This window comes from Strongylocentrotus purpuratus, unplaced genomic scaffold (assembly GCF_000002235.5).
Source record: "Strongylocentrotus purpuratus isolate Spur 01 unplaced genomic scaffold, Spur_5.0 spur5_scaffold_4, whole genome shotgun sequence".
In the NCBI taxonomy this organism is placed as follows: Eukaryota; Metazoa; Echinodermata; class Echinoidea; order Camarodonta; family Strongylocentrotidae; genus Strongylocentrotus; species Strongylocentrotus purpuratus.
Window position 1 is genome coordinate 18,671,718 of NW_022145610.1, and position 16,661 is coordinate 18,688,378.

General features: G+C 39.6%; 2 protein-coding genes across 2 annotated transcripts in view; one reads left to right on the forward strand and one right to left on the reverse strand.

Annotated features, from left to right (window-relative positions):
- Positions 1 to 178: 178 nt before the first annotated feature.
- On the reverse strand, positions 179 to 2,635 carry LOC100888892 (DNL-type zinc finger protein). The gene is made up of 3 exons (XM_003725446.3): positions 2,299 to 2,635; positions 1,662 to 1,833; positions 179 to 756 (listed from the first exon to the last, which is right to left on the reverse strand). The coding sequence occupies exons 1-3, from the start codon at positions 2,597 to 2,599 to the stop codon at positions 639 to 641; spliced, it is 591 nt and encodes a 196-aa protein (XP_003725494.1). The 5' UTR covers positions 2,600 to 2,635; the 3' UTR covers positions 179 to 638.
- An 898-nt stretch (positions 2,636 to 3,533) lies between these two features.
- The window catches only part of LOC115929339 (probable ATP-dependent RNA helicase DDX31), a 34,676-nt gene continuing 21,548 nt past the window's right edge, over positions 3,534 to 16,661 (forward strand). Inside the window, exons 1-8 of the mRNA XM_030998135.1 lie at positions 3,534 to 3,731; positions 4,293 to 4,597; positions 5,772 to 5,847; positions 6,358 to 6,472; positions 7,190 to 7,299; positions 8,040 to 8,081; positions 8,741 to 8,925; positions 16,433 to 16,542. Coding sequence (XP_030853995.1) covers positions 3,669 to 3,731; positions 4,293 to 4,597; positions 5,772 to 5,847; positions 6,358 to 6,472; positions 7,190 to 7,299; positions 8,040 to 8,081; positions 8,741 to 8,925; positions 16,433 to 16,542 — 1,006 coding nt within the window. The 5' untranslated portion in view covers positions 3,534 to 3,668. The remainder of the gene's footprint in view (positions 3,732 to 4,292; positions 4,598 to 5,771; positions 5,848 to 6,357; positions 6,473 to 7,189; positions 7,300 to 8,039; positions 8,082 to 8,740; positions 8,926 to 16,432; positions 16,543 to 16,661) is intronic.

Sequence of the window (16,661 nt, forward strand, 5' to 3'; positions counted from 1 at the left end):
ATGCGTTCACTTTCAAGTGTTTGATAAATCGAAGGGGTCTGAAACATTCTTGGGAGAAAAAGTAAGCCTCAAAAACACTTGTCCAATTTTTGTTCCTATCCACCCAAAATTGTTACTGTTACAGGTAATGTACAAGGGAAATACACCAACAAATTTTAGTTGAAAATCACAGCATGTACACAGAAACACATAAATACACGTATCACTACTTTACACAATCAAAGAATCAAATAGAAATATAAAATGGTCATAAACTTTTGGCGTCTTTATACATCAAATTATTAATTCATTTTGTCTTTCACTGTATCCTCTTTCCTTTTGTTATTTTCGGAAATACAACAAAAAATAATGATCAAATGGAAAGTCTGAAGTGAGTCTGGGAATGAGACTACATCTGAATATGCACAACTCTATGTACAGCCAGAGATGCGTCCGTAGATTCTTCAAAATTCTTTAAAAAGATAAAAAAACATGTTCTCCTGCTTCTAGAAATAAGTTCAGAGAGAACATTCAGTAGTAGTCCAGCTTCTCGGCAGAATAAGCTTTTATCCTCTTGCTTTAGATGAATGATGAAAACTGTCCACTAAGTATAAATCATCATGTTTTCTCAGCTTGAATGATCCACTTGATTAAACCCATCATGTTTTCTCATCACTCAGAGTATCGGTATCGAGGCTTGAAATCTCTAACATGTCATCCTCGGTCAGCTGGGATCTTATATTCTCTCCTTTAGCCGCCATGATCTCTTCTATATTCCTATTTAAAAAAAGAAATACAGTCAAAAGTGTTTTCAATATTGGCATTTCAAACAAAGTTACAATATTTACATCAGATAGCTGGATATTTTGCATTGACTTGAATTTGGAGAAAAAAAAGGCACATAATGTATTTTATTAGACCGAAAGCATCAGTCTCTGATATTGACGGTTGTTCCGCTGAGATTACATCTGGCTCCTCTGACTGCCTCTCAGTTTTATTAAAGAATGACCCATACCAGACAGTTCTTTCTGTCTTATACTGTATATACTTTATATTTTTGTATGTTCAAGTTTGAAACAGATGAAAATATATTCTCAATTACATATTACAAACTGAGCTACTTCTCACATGGGGTATAAATACAATATTTTTACTTTAAGCTATTCTTTTTTTATCAATGAACCAAAAACATACCCTTTAAAGCTTATCAACACTATTGTGGCTAGGAGGGATTAGACCACACAGCGAGGTCACTGACAGGTGGCTATCTCATCAACTCGGCTCTCAAATAACATAAGAAATAGAGGATCATGGGGGACCAACAGGCACCAATTGGGGAAGTTTTCTATATAGAGGGAGCAAGTAGCTACAAGTAGGACAGTGGGGCTTTAAAGGGAATGATAGTTCCCCCCCCCTCCCTCTATCTCTCTCTCCCTCTTTTTAACAATCCTTACCTGAGCTTGAGACTTGAGAGCACATTATAAAATTCTATTATTGGTAAATTAAAAAGAAATAATGATTTACAAAAAAATGAAAGCAAGCGCAATTAAATAAAGTGAATCAAGAGCTGGAGCCCTGCCTCAATGACAGACTTTGAAGGTTATGATTTTCACTCTTTACATTTCCCTTTTATAGCTATAATAACCTTTTTCTTTCTGAAGATTCGCATTAATTTTCCTTACCTCCCAGCTCCTTGAGCTCCTTTGAACCAGTCCAGATTATCAGCGATGAGATGATTGTTTTCACATCCACCACACTTGACAATGACCACGCCCTTTTCATAGGCCTGTTTGGAGATGCTCCTCGCTGTACGCATTCCGCACACTTTACATGTGAAGGCAAGATGAAGCTTACCTGTTATCATGGAAATCAAAACACAGTAAAGGATAAAAATGTCAAATGCCCCCTAGTATTGGAAAACCGTGAATTTTGAAATTGAATCAATTGTAGATCTACATCTACATGTGCTAAAAGACCTTCATTTGTTGTTAAAAATAAATGAATTAACAATATAACACTGAAACTGGAGAATGTAAAATGTAATTAACAAGTTGAGTACTGCATTGAGATTGTGAAGTCTTGAAAAGGAACCTGTTGCCTTCTTATAAAAAAATTTAATGGTCGATAAGAAAGGCATACCATATGTGGTTTTTCAAGAGAATTGGAGGGGTTTACAAAAAATTAGGTGTATAAACATAGCCAAGTCTATGACAAGTACCCATCAGAAAAAGCAAACAGCATTCAAAATAAAAGTCTAAAACATAATGAATCTTCATGTTACACAAATCTCTTAAACTAATAACTTATTACACTTATTACCTTCAATTTTACCAAGAGCCTGCTTAGCTGCTGAGCCGTCATCTGATTGTCCTGAACAAAAACATGCTTTCAGTCCAGAGTTTAAAACATTGTCTGTAGGACGACATATAGAATTCTTTTGATCTGTCTTTATCCGTCTCCAGACAAGGGATGATGAGGAAGATGAGGATACAGTTCTCTGGTCTAACGAGGCAGATCTAATGATGTGATGGAATTTTAACCTTGAAGTCGTCCCGCTGCAGATGCGACTCATCCATGTTGGACAGCATTCAACTCCAGCTTTAACTGCACACCTCAACATAATTCCAGTAATGAATCCAGTTGGTGATACAATGCAGCTTGGCTGAAAAGAAAAATTAGATGAATGTTGTCAAAATCCCAATGAACAAATTGGTTGTCACGCATCAGACTTTTTGTCACGTTTGTTAATTAGACCAACTAGTTACTAGGCATTTAGGCAAACTTGAATCTCAATTAGAAGTCAATCATCTCCTTGGTAATGCGTTAGATCTAGATGTACATGTATATGTGCAATAGTTACAGCTTTCATCCATAGCTATATATTTTTAAACACAATTAGATTTAGTTTTGAATTACCCCCTACTATACAGCATGCATAGAAAAAATAAATTAATATACATCATTATAAATGCAATAGCCAAAAGGTCTAGATTCTACTTTTTGTAAACACATCTTCTTCTTCTTCTTAGTTGATCCCTCCACTGTTTTGGAGATTCCTGGACTGGAGTCCAAATGAAGTAAATGTTTAAAATCCGACCGGTTAGAGCTTTGGAGAGTCTTAGAACGAGAAGCATCAATTTTGTGTAGAAAAAAGAGCGATAGTAGAAGTAGGTTATTTTGAATTTCGGAAGGCAGGCATGGATGAAGAGGTAACAGAGCAGAGTAGCACTAGATATAGCAGGGGTAAATTGCTAATTCACATTTCACAACTTTCTTTAAAATAATTGAATGTCTTTATTTCAATCTAAATTACACGTACTACAATTTCCTATGTTATTGTCAAATCGATCCAGTGACTACACACATGCAGCAAATAAACAAATTTGAACAAATAGACAAAACAGGACAACAAGACTCACAGCCACACTTACAACTCTTGCCTCAGCCGATGATACAGACGTAACAGCTGACAGATTTGTATCTACACTGGGCCTACACATATTGTATACATTGTACTATACTGTACACTTCGAACGTACAGTACACACACGTGCAACATTGATTACGCAATGCGTTGCTCGTGTCATCATCCACACGGTTACGATTACGGTTCTACTGCCCAATTTTACTTTTTTAAACAAATTGGAAACGCATTTCTGTAATATTCCATGTAAGAAACTTCGTTGAGAATGGATAGCACCGGAGGTGGAATTGTGTTAAACCTTGTATCCAATGTGGAACCAGTAAATAAGGTAAGCCGTCAGCTGAAAACTATCAACAATATTTCATTTCAGTCCCATTCATACAATATTTTGTCATGTTAGTAGTGTCCATTTCTATTGTGTTGAGCTGAGTGTGATACTAGTTTGGAAATGAGATAGATGTCAAAGTCAAAGATATGTTTGTTTTTTAAGAGAGTAATATAACAGACTTAATTGTTTCTCTAGACAAATTATAGACTGGTTATAAACTTATGAGACCTGACATGATGATGATGATGATGATGAAAAAGCAAAAATATTCATTCAAAAAAACTATTTCAAATGTCAACTCAACTGCGCATGGTTGCCAAATCAAAATTAGAATCGATAAGATTAGTCTCAAAAGTATGAACATATAAACGCCTATATCTATACCCTATAGTATACGTATAGTAAGCAAGAGTGTGGAAACTGGTGACAAATAAATTGAAAGAGAGAGAGAGAGAGAGAAAATGATAAAGAGACAAAAGGGAGTGAACTACAGTACAGATCTATTTACTTCTTTTGTAACTTACTATCTTTACAACTTGTCTGTAATGTCTTTTTCTGTAGGTCAAGAAGCCTCCTATTCCTCAGGAAACTTTGAAGAAAAAGAAGAAGACACCACAAAGAAATACAGAAGGAAGAGAGGACAACATCTCACACCAAAAAGGAAACAATAATTCAAATCATGATGATGCAAAGAATGAGAGCTCGGGATTCAGTTTCAACTTTTTAGATGACAAACAGACAGGATCGCGAGGGAAAGGAGTGAAGCAGAAAGATGGAGAAAGCAAAAACAAACAGCCTGGTCAACCAAACAACAACATCATTTCTTCTCTCTTTCGACACAACCCAGAGATACCTCAGGTTAAAATGTGAGTTGCATTTTCCTAATTTGTTTCCAAATCATACATACCTCATTCAATCCTGCCATCTCGCTCATTCTTTCTTCTTCTTCCTCTTCTCAGTGAAAAAAATACATGGGGGCTCAGAGCGAATTTGCCCCCGAAGTGCCCAAAAGAGCCCCCGAAAATCAGAAAAGAGCCCCCGTAAATTTGCATAGAGTTCAATGCAAAACAATTTTAGAGTGTTATTTTTATGCAGGCAAGCTTGAAAAGTAGCCCCCGAAAAATAAATATTTTATTTTTTCCCTGCCTCTTCTTCTTCCTCTTCTTCTTCTCCTTCTCCTTCTCCTTCTCCTTCTCCTTCTCCTTCTCCTTCTCCTTCTACTTCTTCTCCTTCTCCTTCTCCTTCTCCTTCTCCTTCTCCTCCTCCTCCTCCTCCTCCTCCTCCTCCTCCTCCTCCTCCTCCTCCTTCTCCTTCTTCTTCTCCTTCTTCTTCTTCTTGGTAAGAATAAATCATTCTCTTCTCTCTCCATCTCCCCACTTCTGCATCATACCTTTTCTCTGATACAATTTTTCCCTCGTTATATTATATAGGAATGCATGATGTATGCTTGATCCCTTTCATCAAGTTTATTATCTCACACTGCTTTGTACCAGTTTGTTGGCTCAGTCAGTAGAGCGTCCGCCTCATAACCGGGAGGTCGTGGGTTCGAACGACGGCCGCGTCATACCAAAAGACGTTAAAAGATGGGAGTTGTTGCTACCTTGTTTGGCATTCAACAATAAGGGATAGAGCAACGTCGATCTGGCGCTGCTCAGTGGCTGCCGGGCTCACGATCAATTGGGCAAAAAGAATTTCCGTTTCGGTTTAATAAAATTTGGAGTGGACTATTAGGCTATTATTATTATTATTATTATTATTATTATTATTGTGAGCCAAAGAAGTTCTGAAGCTACACTTTCATACTTTTCAACCTTTATTTTAATTATTAAAATGCACTCTTCGTCTAGTACAGAGTTGTTTCCTAAATACACAGGTACATGTAGCTTGTCATTTGTTATATTACTAATATTGACTTGTATTATAAATGAAACTTATTAGTATTCTTGACAGTGAAGTAGCAGTAGTTTGCTTTATGTTTACACTGTTTACTGATTAATCTTTAAATTTTAAGTAATCAGCCATTTATTTTTCTTATTGCAGTCAGAAAGTCACTGAGAATAAGGAGGCTATCTTTTCATCAACACAGTTCAGTGAACTCCCGCTGCATTCCTTCATGGTGAGTTTATGTCCATTGATTCTCTCAAAGATCTCAAAATTATTGTTTGCTCTCTCTCTCTCTCTCTCTAGACAACTCAAATGTCACAACATTTCCAAGTGATTGTGCTAGCTCGGTGGGCCTCCACTGGTCAGAGTAGAACATGGCTAGACCTATGGCTAGTGAATCCAAAGCATATATAAAATGTGCAAGTGTTTTTTTAAGTGTCTTTATTTAGTTACAGGACTTTCTTCAGTGGGTTGCTCTAGTAGCTTTATTCCTAAAGGTAACAAAGTGTTGCTCGGTTTCCTATTATCTGAAATTGTTAATTAAGGACTTAAAAAAAAAAAAATTGTCAACCACTGAAAAAAACAATAAGTCATACATTCATTGAAAATCAAGACCATGTTTCATTTTATTGGCCTAAACGTCCATAATTCTAGTAATTCTCTCATGCGGATTTGTGTGTAGATAAAATGGGAGCTCTATGAAATTGTAGTGACTCATATTCTACTGTGTCGTCTCTCCTAGATATCAAATATTGAGAAGAATCTCGGTTTCAGTCAGATGACGACTGTACAGCAGAGAGCCATCCCCACTCTGCTGCATGGACAAGACACTCTTATCAAATCACAAACAGGAACAGGTAAATACAAACAGTTATTCTGGTACTTCTGTACAGATTGCAGCATTTTCAGAAAATATAGGCCTTTCCGATGCTGTTTGAAGTCCTGAGTACCTTGGTCAATGCAGGAATTCTGACAGATATGTAGAGTTTAAGAGGTGCTTTTAGTTGTGAATGTGTCCCTATCATCGCATTGGATGTGTCTGTCAAAGTTGTATACCTCGTTTTACATGAGAGAGTCTGTATAATGTATTGGTGATTCAGGGGGGTGTTTCACAAAGACTAAGATCGACTTCAAGTTGGACTTAACTATGGCAGGGCCGTTCATGCCACTGTTTGCTCTCACCCTTTACTAGCATTGGTTTCTCAAGGGACGTACAAATCGTGGTCACAAATCTACAGAATTTACATTTTTTGATAATTCATTATTGAAGAAAAAAAAATTATCTAAAGATCATAATGATGAGAGCAAACAGTAGCATGAATGGCCTGCCATAGTTAATTCCAACTTAAAGTCGATCTTAATCTCTGTAAAACACTCCCCAACTTTGATATACTTATAACTGCATCTTATCTACTGGTTCAGATGCCAAACAAGATGAAAGTTATAAAAAGGAACCTGGGATATATGGTGCAATGAAACAGATTTATTCTTATATTATACAGCACTATCAAAGATTAATGAATTCAATCTTCTAGAATCATGAAGTTAACTTGATGTTACTTTTTATTTTGCAGGAAAAACTTTGGCTTATGCTGTTCCAGTCGTCCAACAGCTGCAGGGTCTTCAGCCTAAGGTTCAAAGATTACATGGACCGTATGCTCTTATTCTGGTCCCTACTAGAGAGGTAAGATAGTAAGCTCTGAGTAGAAGTTTGGGCAGATAAGGCCTGTCTTCATCAGCTCGAGTTTGCCAAATAACCCGCTATTTTAGTCATCCCGATCGCAAATTAGCCAGTAAATTTGCGTCTTCAACAGCCCGCAGTTGTAATAAGTGAAATATTTGGTCAAGAAAATATACAGAGAAATCTTAATTTTGTTTCCAAAATATCCCGCTATTTGGGAAATAGCGGGCTAATTTGCGCCCGTCCGAGCCAGTTTGTGATAAGCTTATCGGTCTGGTGAAGACGCAATTTCGAGCTTCAAGATAATCTTCTGAGTCTGAAAATAGCAGGTTCTTTAGCAAACTTAAGCTGATGAGGACAGGCCTATAGAGAGAGGGAGAACAAACGTATATAACAACAACATAGATGGAAATTATCAAAGAGAGTGAGTGAGTGAAAAGAGAGAGAGAGAGAGAGAGAGATTAGATGGTTATGAAATCATAATTTGTTATGTTTTTGTTCCTACTCGAGAAATAAGCTAATGAACTAAATGAGAGATATTCTTGTGGGTGGCTTTTCGAAATGAAGGAAACAAGTAAGTTTACATACAGAATACTCTTAGTTTTGTATATGAAGAAGCTACAGATGCTACATTGGTACAATTAATGAGGGTTATTGGTTTTGTAGCTTGTGTATAATGTTTTTGAGGTGCCTAAAACTATACATTCAATATAATATATCCCTTTCTTTGTATTTCCTTGCAGCTTGCATGTCAGAGCTTTGAAACACTTGTAAAACTTGTTAAGGTAAGTTTTTGTTTCCTCCATATTAAATGTAGATGGTTTCTACATTTGTAGAATTGATTATATGTAGCAGGTGCATTTGCATTTGATGCAATAAAGTAAACTAAAAGCATTTGAATGATTTGTGTATGAAGTGTGTTGAGCTGTGACACTACAGGTTGCTACACTGTAACCATACTCAATAGAGCAAACACAGTCACTTGCGTATAAAAAATGAACTGTCCACATTAGTGTGCACTATGTAATAACAGAACCCCAGAGAAGCCCTAAAGATAATATTCAACAGATAATCCTTTCTCTAGATCCCACTTTTCTGCTGTTATAATGAAAAAGAGATGAATGATACTGTATTGATGTTTTATTTTATTTTGAAGAAAAAGATGATTGTGTTGAAAAGTAAAATCAGCAAATCTCTGCATTTGCTATTTCTGCACTATTTAATTACAGATTCCAAGGGAAGCCATAAAGATAACATACTGTATATAAGAGATATCATTTCACAAGATCCCACTTTTCTGCTGTTAAAGCTATGATAAGGGGAGGGGAGGGTTACTGATTCTCTTTGTATTGTTATGTTGTTTCATTATATTGTGGAGGAGAGGATGATTGTATTTAATAAAAAGTAAAATCAGTAAGTCTCTGCTTTTTTTTTCTTGTACCAGCCATTTCATTGGATTGTTCCTGGTGTGCTGATGGGAGGAGAGAAGAAGAAATCGGAAAAAGGAAGGATACGAAAAGGAATCAACATCCTGGTATCCACTCCTGGTAGATTGGTAGATCACATCAACACAACCGAAGCTCTTACGTTCTCAAGGGTGAGATGGGTCATCTTAGATGAGGCTGATAGGTAAGATGATGGTGACAATGATGAGGAGAGAGAGAAGGATATTTGTATGATGATGATGGTGAATTGATGGTTAGGGGTGGATTGATGGATGGGGGTGGATTGATGGTTGGTGATGATGATGATGGTGGTGATGATAATGATGATGATGATGATGATGATGATGATGATGGTGATGATTGTTGAAAGATCAGATGAACGGATAAATAAGAGATCACTGTAGACAAGGTTCATGTATAAGTGGCCATCTTGAAAGTGCTTTATTCATGTATCCTTCCGCCAATCGCGGCCTCATTACGCACATCAATGAACTATTGATGTTGTTCATATAGTACCACAACATCCCCCTTCTTTCAATGACAAGTTGATAGTGCTCTCATTAACCAGTTATATCTTCCCTGCTCAATAGGCACTGTACATGACGGAAATTATCCACTAAAACAGTAACACAATTTAGAAATTTCAACAAGAGGAAACATTCCAAACATATTCTTCTTTTCTTTTTTGGAGAAGCACAGTACTAAAAACTGTTCAACTAAAACTTACAAGTACCTTTCAACAAGAAAAACAAATTTTAGAATGGTAAAATAGTGTCCTCCACTATAACAGGCATATTTTTGTCGCTGAATCGACATACTTGTATAATGTAATTCAACTTTTTATAATTTACATAACTTTTGCTGGAATAAACTAAAGTGATTCCATATTGCTTTCTGGCAAACAGTTATAAACAACATTTTCCTGTGAAAAAACGTTTTTCATCCCATTTCAATTAGGACTTAGCAATACGACAAATCAGCGTAACAAAACCATAATACCTGGTCATTTGTGTGGAGAGAAGAAATATCATGCACGAGCACGACATACAATTGTTAAATTCGGTTCTGTATACAGAAGAGATTTTCTGTTGAAAGATAGCCAATATTAAGCGTGGCAGTTATATAAAACATTTTGGTTATATACATGTATACTGATTAAGAAATTGAATCACCTGATGTCAAATATGAGGTTTTACTATCATCAGTGTAATTCTACCGGGTATGCTAAATCATTAAACAAATAAAGTATAGTTGTTGTTTATCAATCTATTAATCGATGAAGTTTTTATTCTTGATAACGAGATGGGGGATTAACCTTGCGACCATATCGTGTGACATAGGCAAAAGAATCAGAACGAGGGATTGAACCATCGAAATCCTGTGTTCCTGCGGGTGTTGTGCAGTTGTCACCATCCTCTCTTGGAAGATGCTCTGTCCCTGGTGTGGGTGCTGTTGCCGTCTCTATTTGTATCGGCATCTCTCGCAGATGGGACCTGTTTCTCCTTAACACCCTGCCATTTGGTGTTGTCACTTCATATGATCTTGGTTCTGGGCAAACTCTTGAAACCTCAGCCGGCAGCCATGTATTGTCGTCTGGATGCAAAGTTCTGACTTTCTGGCCGACCTTCAGGAGGGACAGTACCCGACCGGCATGTCTGTCATGGTCGGTCTTCATCACATCCCGCCTTCGCTGGAGCTGGTCGTGGACATCGCTCATCTGTCTGCCATGATCATGGCGACCTGGAAGGGTTGTCTTCATTTGCCTCCCAAACATCATTTCGGCAGGAGATGGCAGGTCCGATTGAGGCGTTGCTCGAAGGTGGAGAAGTGCCTTTTGGACATCTTGTCCTGTCTGTTTGCACTTCTTAATCACCGTCTTTATGGTGCGTACCATCCGCTCAGCTAGGCCATTGGAGCGCGGATATCTCGGCGATGAGGTGGTGTGCTTGATGTTCCATGACTCACACATGTCTTTGAAAGCTTTTCCAATGAACTGGGGTCCGTTATCAGATATAACTTCGGAGGGCACTCCCAGGAGGCTGAAGGTTTCTTTCATGACGGTAGCAACTGAAGCACTTGTGGTGCTGTGCATTTTCCTGATCACAGGGAACTTGGAATGATAGTCAGTAATGAGTAAGTATTCAGTTCCATGAAGAAAAAACAGGTCTGTGGCTACCTTTGTCCATGGCGTCATTGGAACTTCGTGCGGTTGTAGTGGTTCCCTTTGTTGCCGATCCTGGTTCTCCTGGCAAGCAGGGCAAGTCTTGACAAGGTTTTCAATATCCTTATTGATGCCTGGCCAGTATACCGTGTCCCTTGCTAGTCTACGAGTTCTCTCTATACCCATATGACTCGTGTGTAGCTGCTCCAGGATGTCTGATTGCAGCGTTGAAGGTATCAACACCTGTCTTCCTTTGAAGATAATGCCGTTGGCGACACCCAGTTCCTCTCGGTATGACCAGTGAATCCTTGAGCTGCTTGGAACCTGCTTAATCACGTCTGGCCATCCATCGTGAATAATTCTACTCAGCTGCTTCAAGTTTGGATCGCTTGCTGTCTCTCTCTGCAGCTGTGTCTGCTTCATAGGTGTGAAGCTTGCCAGATCATTGTCATGATTCTCTTCTAATTCCATGACTTCATCTACATGGAGCTCAACGATGACGTCTCCTCTCTTTCTGGGGTTTGGCAACCTACTGAGTGTGTCTGGTAATGTCATCTGACTTCCGGGCTTGTATAGGATATCACAATCATAGCCCTGTATTTTGACGAGAAGCCTCTGTAATCTTGGAGGCGCACTCCCCAGGGGCTTTCTACAGATCGTTTCGAGTGGTTTGTGGTCAGTGTAGACTGTGAACTGGTTACCAAACAGATATGAATGGAAACGTGTGATCCCAAAAACAAGTGCCAATGTCTCTCGCTCGATGTTTGAGTAGTTTGATTGTGCATCTGACAAACTCTTTGAGGCGAATGCGACTGGTCTTTCATTCTGAAGGAGGCAGGCTCCAAGTCCTTTGAGCGATGCATCTACCTCTAGTACTGTTGGGACACTGGGGTTATAGTACCGTAGACACTTTCCTTCTGAAATTTCTGATTTCAATCGTTGAAAGCATTCCTCATGGTCCTCCTGCCAGGTAAAGGGAACATCTTTCCTCAGAAGATCACGCAGTATTGCTGACTTTTCAGCATAGTTTGAGATGTATGGTGATAAATAGGTCATCATCCCTAACACTCGCTGGAGATCGTCCTTGTTCTGTGGTGTAGGCATTTCTCTGACATCCTCCAACTTGCTAGGATCTGGTTGTATGCCTTTGTCTGTGTACAGTGAACCAAAGAAATTGATGCTTCTCGCCTTGATCACACACTTTGTACTGTTGAACACCAGACCTTCTTTTTGTGCAACTCCCATCAGTCTCCAGAGATTATCATCATGCTCCTGTTCAGTCTTGCCAAATACAGCTATGTCGTCAGCTATACCTTCACAGCCTGGCGCCTGTGCAAGGATTGTGTCCATCCTTTGTTGAAAGATGTCTTGACTCACCGAAAGTCCAAATGGAAGTCTGCGAAAGCAATACCTTCCAAATGGTGATCTGAATGTAGTAAGCTCCTGCGATTCTTCGTCCAGGTGGACTGACCAATATCCTGCCTTTGCATCCAATTTCGAGAAGTACTTGGCCTGTGAGAATGCAGGATTGAGCTCCTCTAGAGTTGGAATCTTGTGAGGGCATCTTTTCAGGTTTTGATTGAGCCTTTTGGGGTCAAGGCAGACTCGCAATGACCCATCCTTCTTCAGGGCTGTGGTGAGGGAACTGCACCAATCTGTGTGATGAGTAACTTTCCTAATGATGCCGTTACTTTCCATCTGATCCAGCTCTTTCTTGAGCTTGTCCCTCAGGTGGATGCTGCATTTTCGAGGCGCATCAATTGATGGAGTTGCATCCTTCTTCAAGTGCAACGTTGCCTTGCCACTGAAGTTCCCAATCTGGTCAAACTGGTCTGGGTAAGCCGCCTGTAGGTCTTTAGCTGACCTGATGGGAGGAAGATCATTTGGACTGTCCAGGCCCATCTGTTGTTCTACTGTGTGAATCGTAACAATCCCTAGCTTTCTGGAAGTAGGAAGTCCGACAATGACTGGTCCCTTTACGTCCGCAACATACCATGTTTGGTCTACGACCCAAGGCGACCCTTCATACATCATCGACATCATCAAGGTGCCTAAGCAGCGTAAAGGCGTTTCTCCGTAGGCAGATAGTCGCGTAGTAGTGGGACGGATAACATCTTTCCATCGAGCCCTGTACATGTCCTTCAGCGTCCGCAGTGGCAGAACATTACCGCTGGCTCCTGTGTCAACCTTTGCATTGAGGCGATGATGACCCCTCAGGTCTGGACATATGATGTTGATACTCGCATATGCTTCGGTCTCCTCCGAGTCAATAGAGTTTAGCGATATATGTATCATGTGGAATTCGCGTTCCCCACCGTCCGGTTGGTTTGTGTCGTCCGGTCCAATTTCGTCAACCTTACGCTGGTTCCTGCTATGAAAGGATGTAGGCCTATACTGCCTGTTTCTGGGCTGTCTCTGCTGTGAGCTCCACCTGTCTTGTGATGGTGGACGTCTAGGAGGGATCTTCGGTTTGACCTGTTCTTTCGTCTTTCGACACATCTTCGCCCAGTGTCCTTTGACGCCACACGAATTGCACAGGTCCCCGAAGGCTGGACACCTCTTTGGAAGGTGTGAAAGACCACAGTTCCTGCATTTCTGCCTACTGTCGTGACTAACAGCATCAATGTTCCCACTTCCAATGGTGTGGAGCGTCTGCAGGCACTGTTTACCGACTTGAATGGCCTCATATTTGCGGCCTTCTTCAAGAAGCTTATCAATTGAGAACCCCTTTTCTTTGTCGAGTAGGTCTTTCTGAAATGACTCGAGTTGTGTAGACGAAATCACCAGCTCTATGAGTCTTTCACTCAATTCCCCCTCGGTGAATTTGCATTCCTTTGCCTTACTCCGACATCTATTGACGAACTCGTCGATCGTTTCTCCAGACATCTGCTTGTATCGCATTAATTCGAGACGATGAATCCTGAAGTTCACTTTGACATTCAGTTGGCCTTCGATTAGGGCCCATAGCTTGCCTGGGTCCTTCTGATCCTCTACACTGAGGCTAGAGGCGTTTATCCTGCGTAACCCTTCGTTCCCAAGAGCTATCTTTATTTTTGTTGCCTGTTTTGTAGTATCAGTTATCTCATTATCGAGAAGGCAAAGTTCCATTCGCTGTTGAAATAACGTGAATTCTTCAGCGAGACCACACTGAGGGTCCCACTTCATCTCTGGATAGCGAGCCATGGTCCTGGTTTCTACAATGGGGTCTTGGAGTACACAGGTAACTACATGTAATACATGAATTGTGACTTAAATCGACATGTAGGCCTACATAGCAATTAGCATTTACACTATAGACTAGATCTATATGTACAACTTCAAAATGTAGCTTCAAATGTATCAAAATATATCAAGTCTAGATCCATAGACAATTAGACCCCCTTGTGTAATTGGTCTAGCAAAGACAACTGGTCCTGGACCCGCTTTAAGGGGATACCACGGACCACTGTTTGGTCTATAGTACCAGTGGCAGTAGAGTCTACCACCACTAGATCTAGATCTAGATCTAAGTTAGTAATAGTACATCAGCACTTCTACATACATGTAAGAGATATGTGTGTATCATTCACTTAATTAGGACAGGTCCACATGTAGAAATTGAACTTGTTAAGGTCTAAAGTAAACACATCTAGAAATCTAGACTAGGCCTAGTCCAGATCTAGACCAGGTCCAGTAATATAGAACAAGGTGAAAGTAGATTTTGATCAAATTACACCTTCTTAGTCATACTCATTCTCATACTCGGTCTAGTCTAGATCCATAAGTGGAGTCTAGACTAGAAAAAAGTGTCTAGACTATCTATCTAGGCTAGGTCTTGATCTAGACCCCTAGACTAGACTAGACTCTAGTCCAGTTTTATACGACAAACAAAGCACATTAATTATGGTTTAATTGTTTCAAACCGAGTCCAAACATTATATGTCTGCTTAGATTATAGTCCATTTGATTGAGAGTCTAATCTAGTTTTCATTCCACAATCAGATCCGGCCAAGTCCAGCAATCAGTCCTGGATCTACTTGCACGGTCCGCAACACGACGCTCTGGGTCCGAGTGGCGGCTAGTTCCAAAACCATAATGCAGTGCAGGGCTGGAAGTCCGAGGTAGCGGCCTTAGAGCTGTACTGTTCCCGGTCCCGGTCGAGCCTCTAGGCTCTGGTCTTGTCGAGCCTCTAGGCTCTTCTCCTGACGAGCCTCTAGGCTCTGCTCCTGGCGAGCCTCTAGGCTCTGGTTCTGCCTCCGCATCAGTTCTGGTCCTGAATGTATAGGGCTTTAGTCTGACAGTCAATACACTAGTCTACTCGTAGTGTTTCCCGCGTAATATAGTGCGCAACCTTACGCCGACACAAAGTCATATTGGAGACGCGGCTGTGAGTTTACTCTGCTGGCTGTGCAGTGTGATTGTCGGCAGTTCAAAAACCGTCCCTTATCAATCTTTCATAAGTCATTCAAGATTATTGCTTGCCCTATGTGATCTGCAGTTCAATAGTAATAGATATGGCAATTCTTTTGACCGCTGCCACCATGTTGAAAGATCAGATGAACGGATAAATAAGAGATCACTGTAGACAAGGTTCATGTATAAGTGGCCATCTTGAAAGTGCTTTATTCATGTATCCTTCCGCCAATCGCGGCCTCATTACGCACATCAATGAACTATTGATGTTGTTCATATAGTACCACAACAATGATGATGATGATGATGGTGATGATGATGATAATGATGATGATGATGATAATGATGATGATGCAGATGATGGTGATGATGATGATGATGATGGTGATGATGATGATGATGATGATGATGAAGATGATGGTGATGATGATGATGATGATGATGGTGATGATGATGATGATGATGATGATGGTGTTGATGATCGTGATGATGATGATGATGATGATGATGATGATGATGATGATGATGATGATGATGATGATGATGATGAAGAAGATGATGGTGATGATGATGATGATGATGACAATGGAGAGGGGGAGAGAGAAATCTTTTTTTGATGATGATGATGGTGTGATGGTTGGTGGAGGTGATGATGGAGATGGTGGTAGTGATGGTGAAGACAAAGAAAGTAATGAAGATGATGCTGATAATGATGTAAATTAAACTTCCGAAGGATCATAGATTATGAGGAAGATGATGATAATGATATTGGTGATGATAATTATTATTACGTTGAGTCTCATTTTCTCTAGTGCAAAATTGCACATATGATGTTCACCTGAACACTGGCAAGATTTGCTGGTTTAATTTTCAATCATCATTGGTCATTGGTACTCATTGTCTCCTTAGTACAAGCTGGCTTTTAGAGAGAGGGGGTATATTTTGGGGTTGATTCAAATGATTTTTATTTCTCATGCAAAACATAATACAATGAATAAGTATATTACAAAAAATAATACAATGAAACAACAAATATTATAGAAATAGCATGAGAAAAGAGGAACTAACTAGAAGCCGAGCTTGTTGAAGTATTTGATCCTCAGAGGCTGTTTTTTATGACTTGTATTCTTTCTTACAGGTTATTAGACTTGGGTTTTGAGAAGGATGTAACCACTATCTTGAATGCTATCAATGAGCAGTGCCAGAACCAGAAACAAACCGTCCTGGTCTCAGCTACACTATCAGAAGGTATGCATCATAAATATATATCAGCTGTGAGAAAGAGAAGACTAGTGTTACTTATTTTACAGAGGAAAGCACTATGACTTGTTTTTAATATTCCATGTGCCACCTTTCCACCTGAATTT

What these genes read in the sequence shown, in the direction of transcription:
- LOC100888892 (XM_003725446.3), bottom strand. Translation starts at nt 2,599, where the DNA reads ATGTTGAGGTGTGCAGTTAAAGCTGGAGTTGAATGCTGTCCAACATGG. An exon ending in GGCTCTTGGTAAAATTGAAG is followed by an intron (nt 1,834 to 2,298) that starts GTAATAAGTGTA and finishes CCATGATAACAG; the next exon opens with GTAAGCTTCATCTTGCCTTC. An exon ending in GGAGCTCAAGGAGCTGGGAG is followed by an intron (nt 757 to 1,661) that starts GTAAGGAAAATT and finishes TTTTTTAAATAG; the next exon opens with GAATATAGAAGAGATCATGG.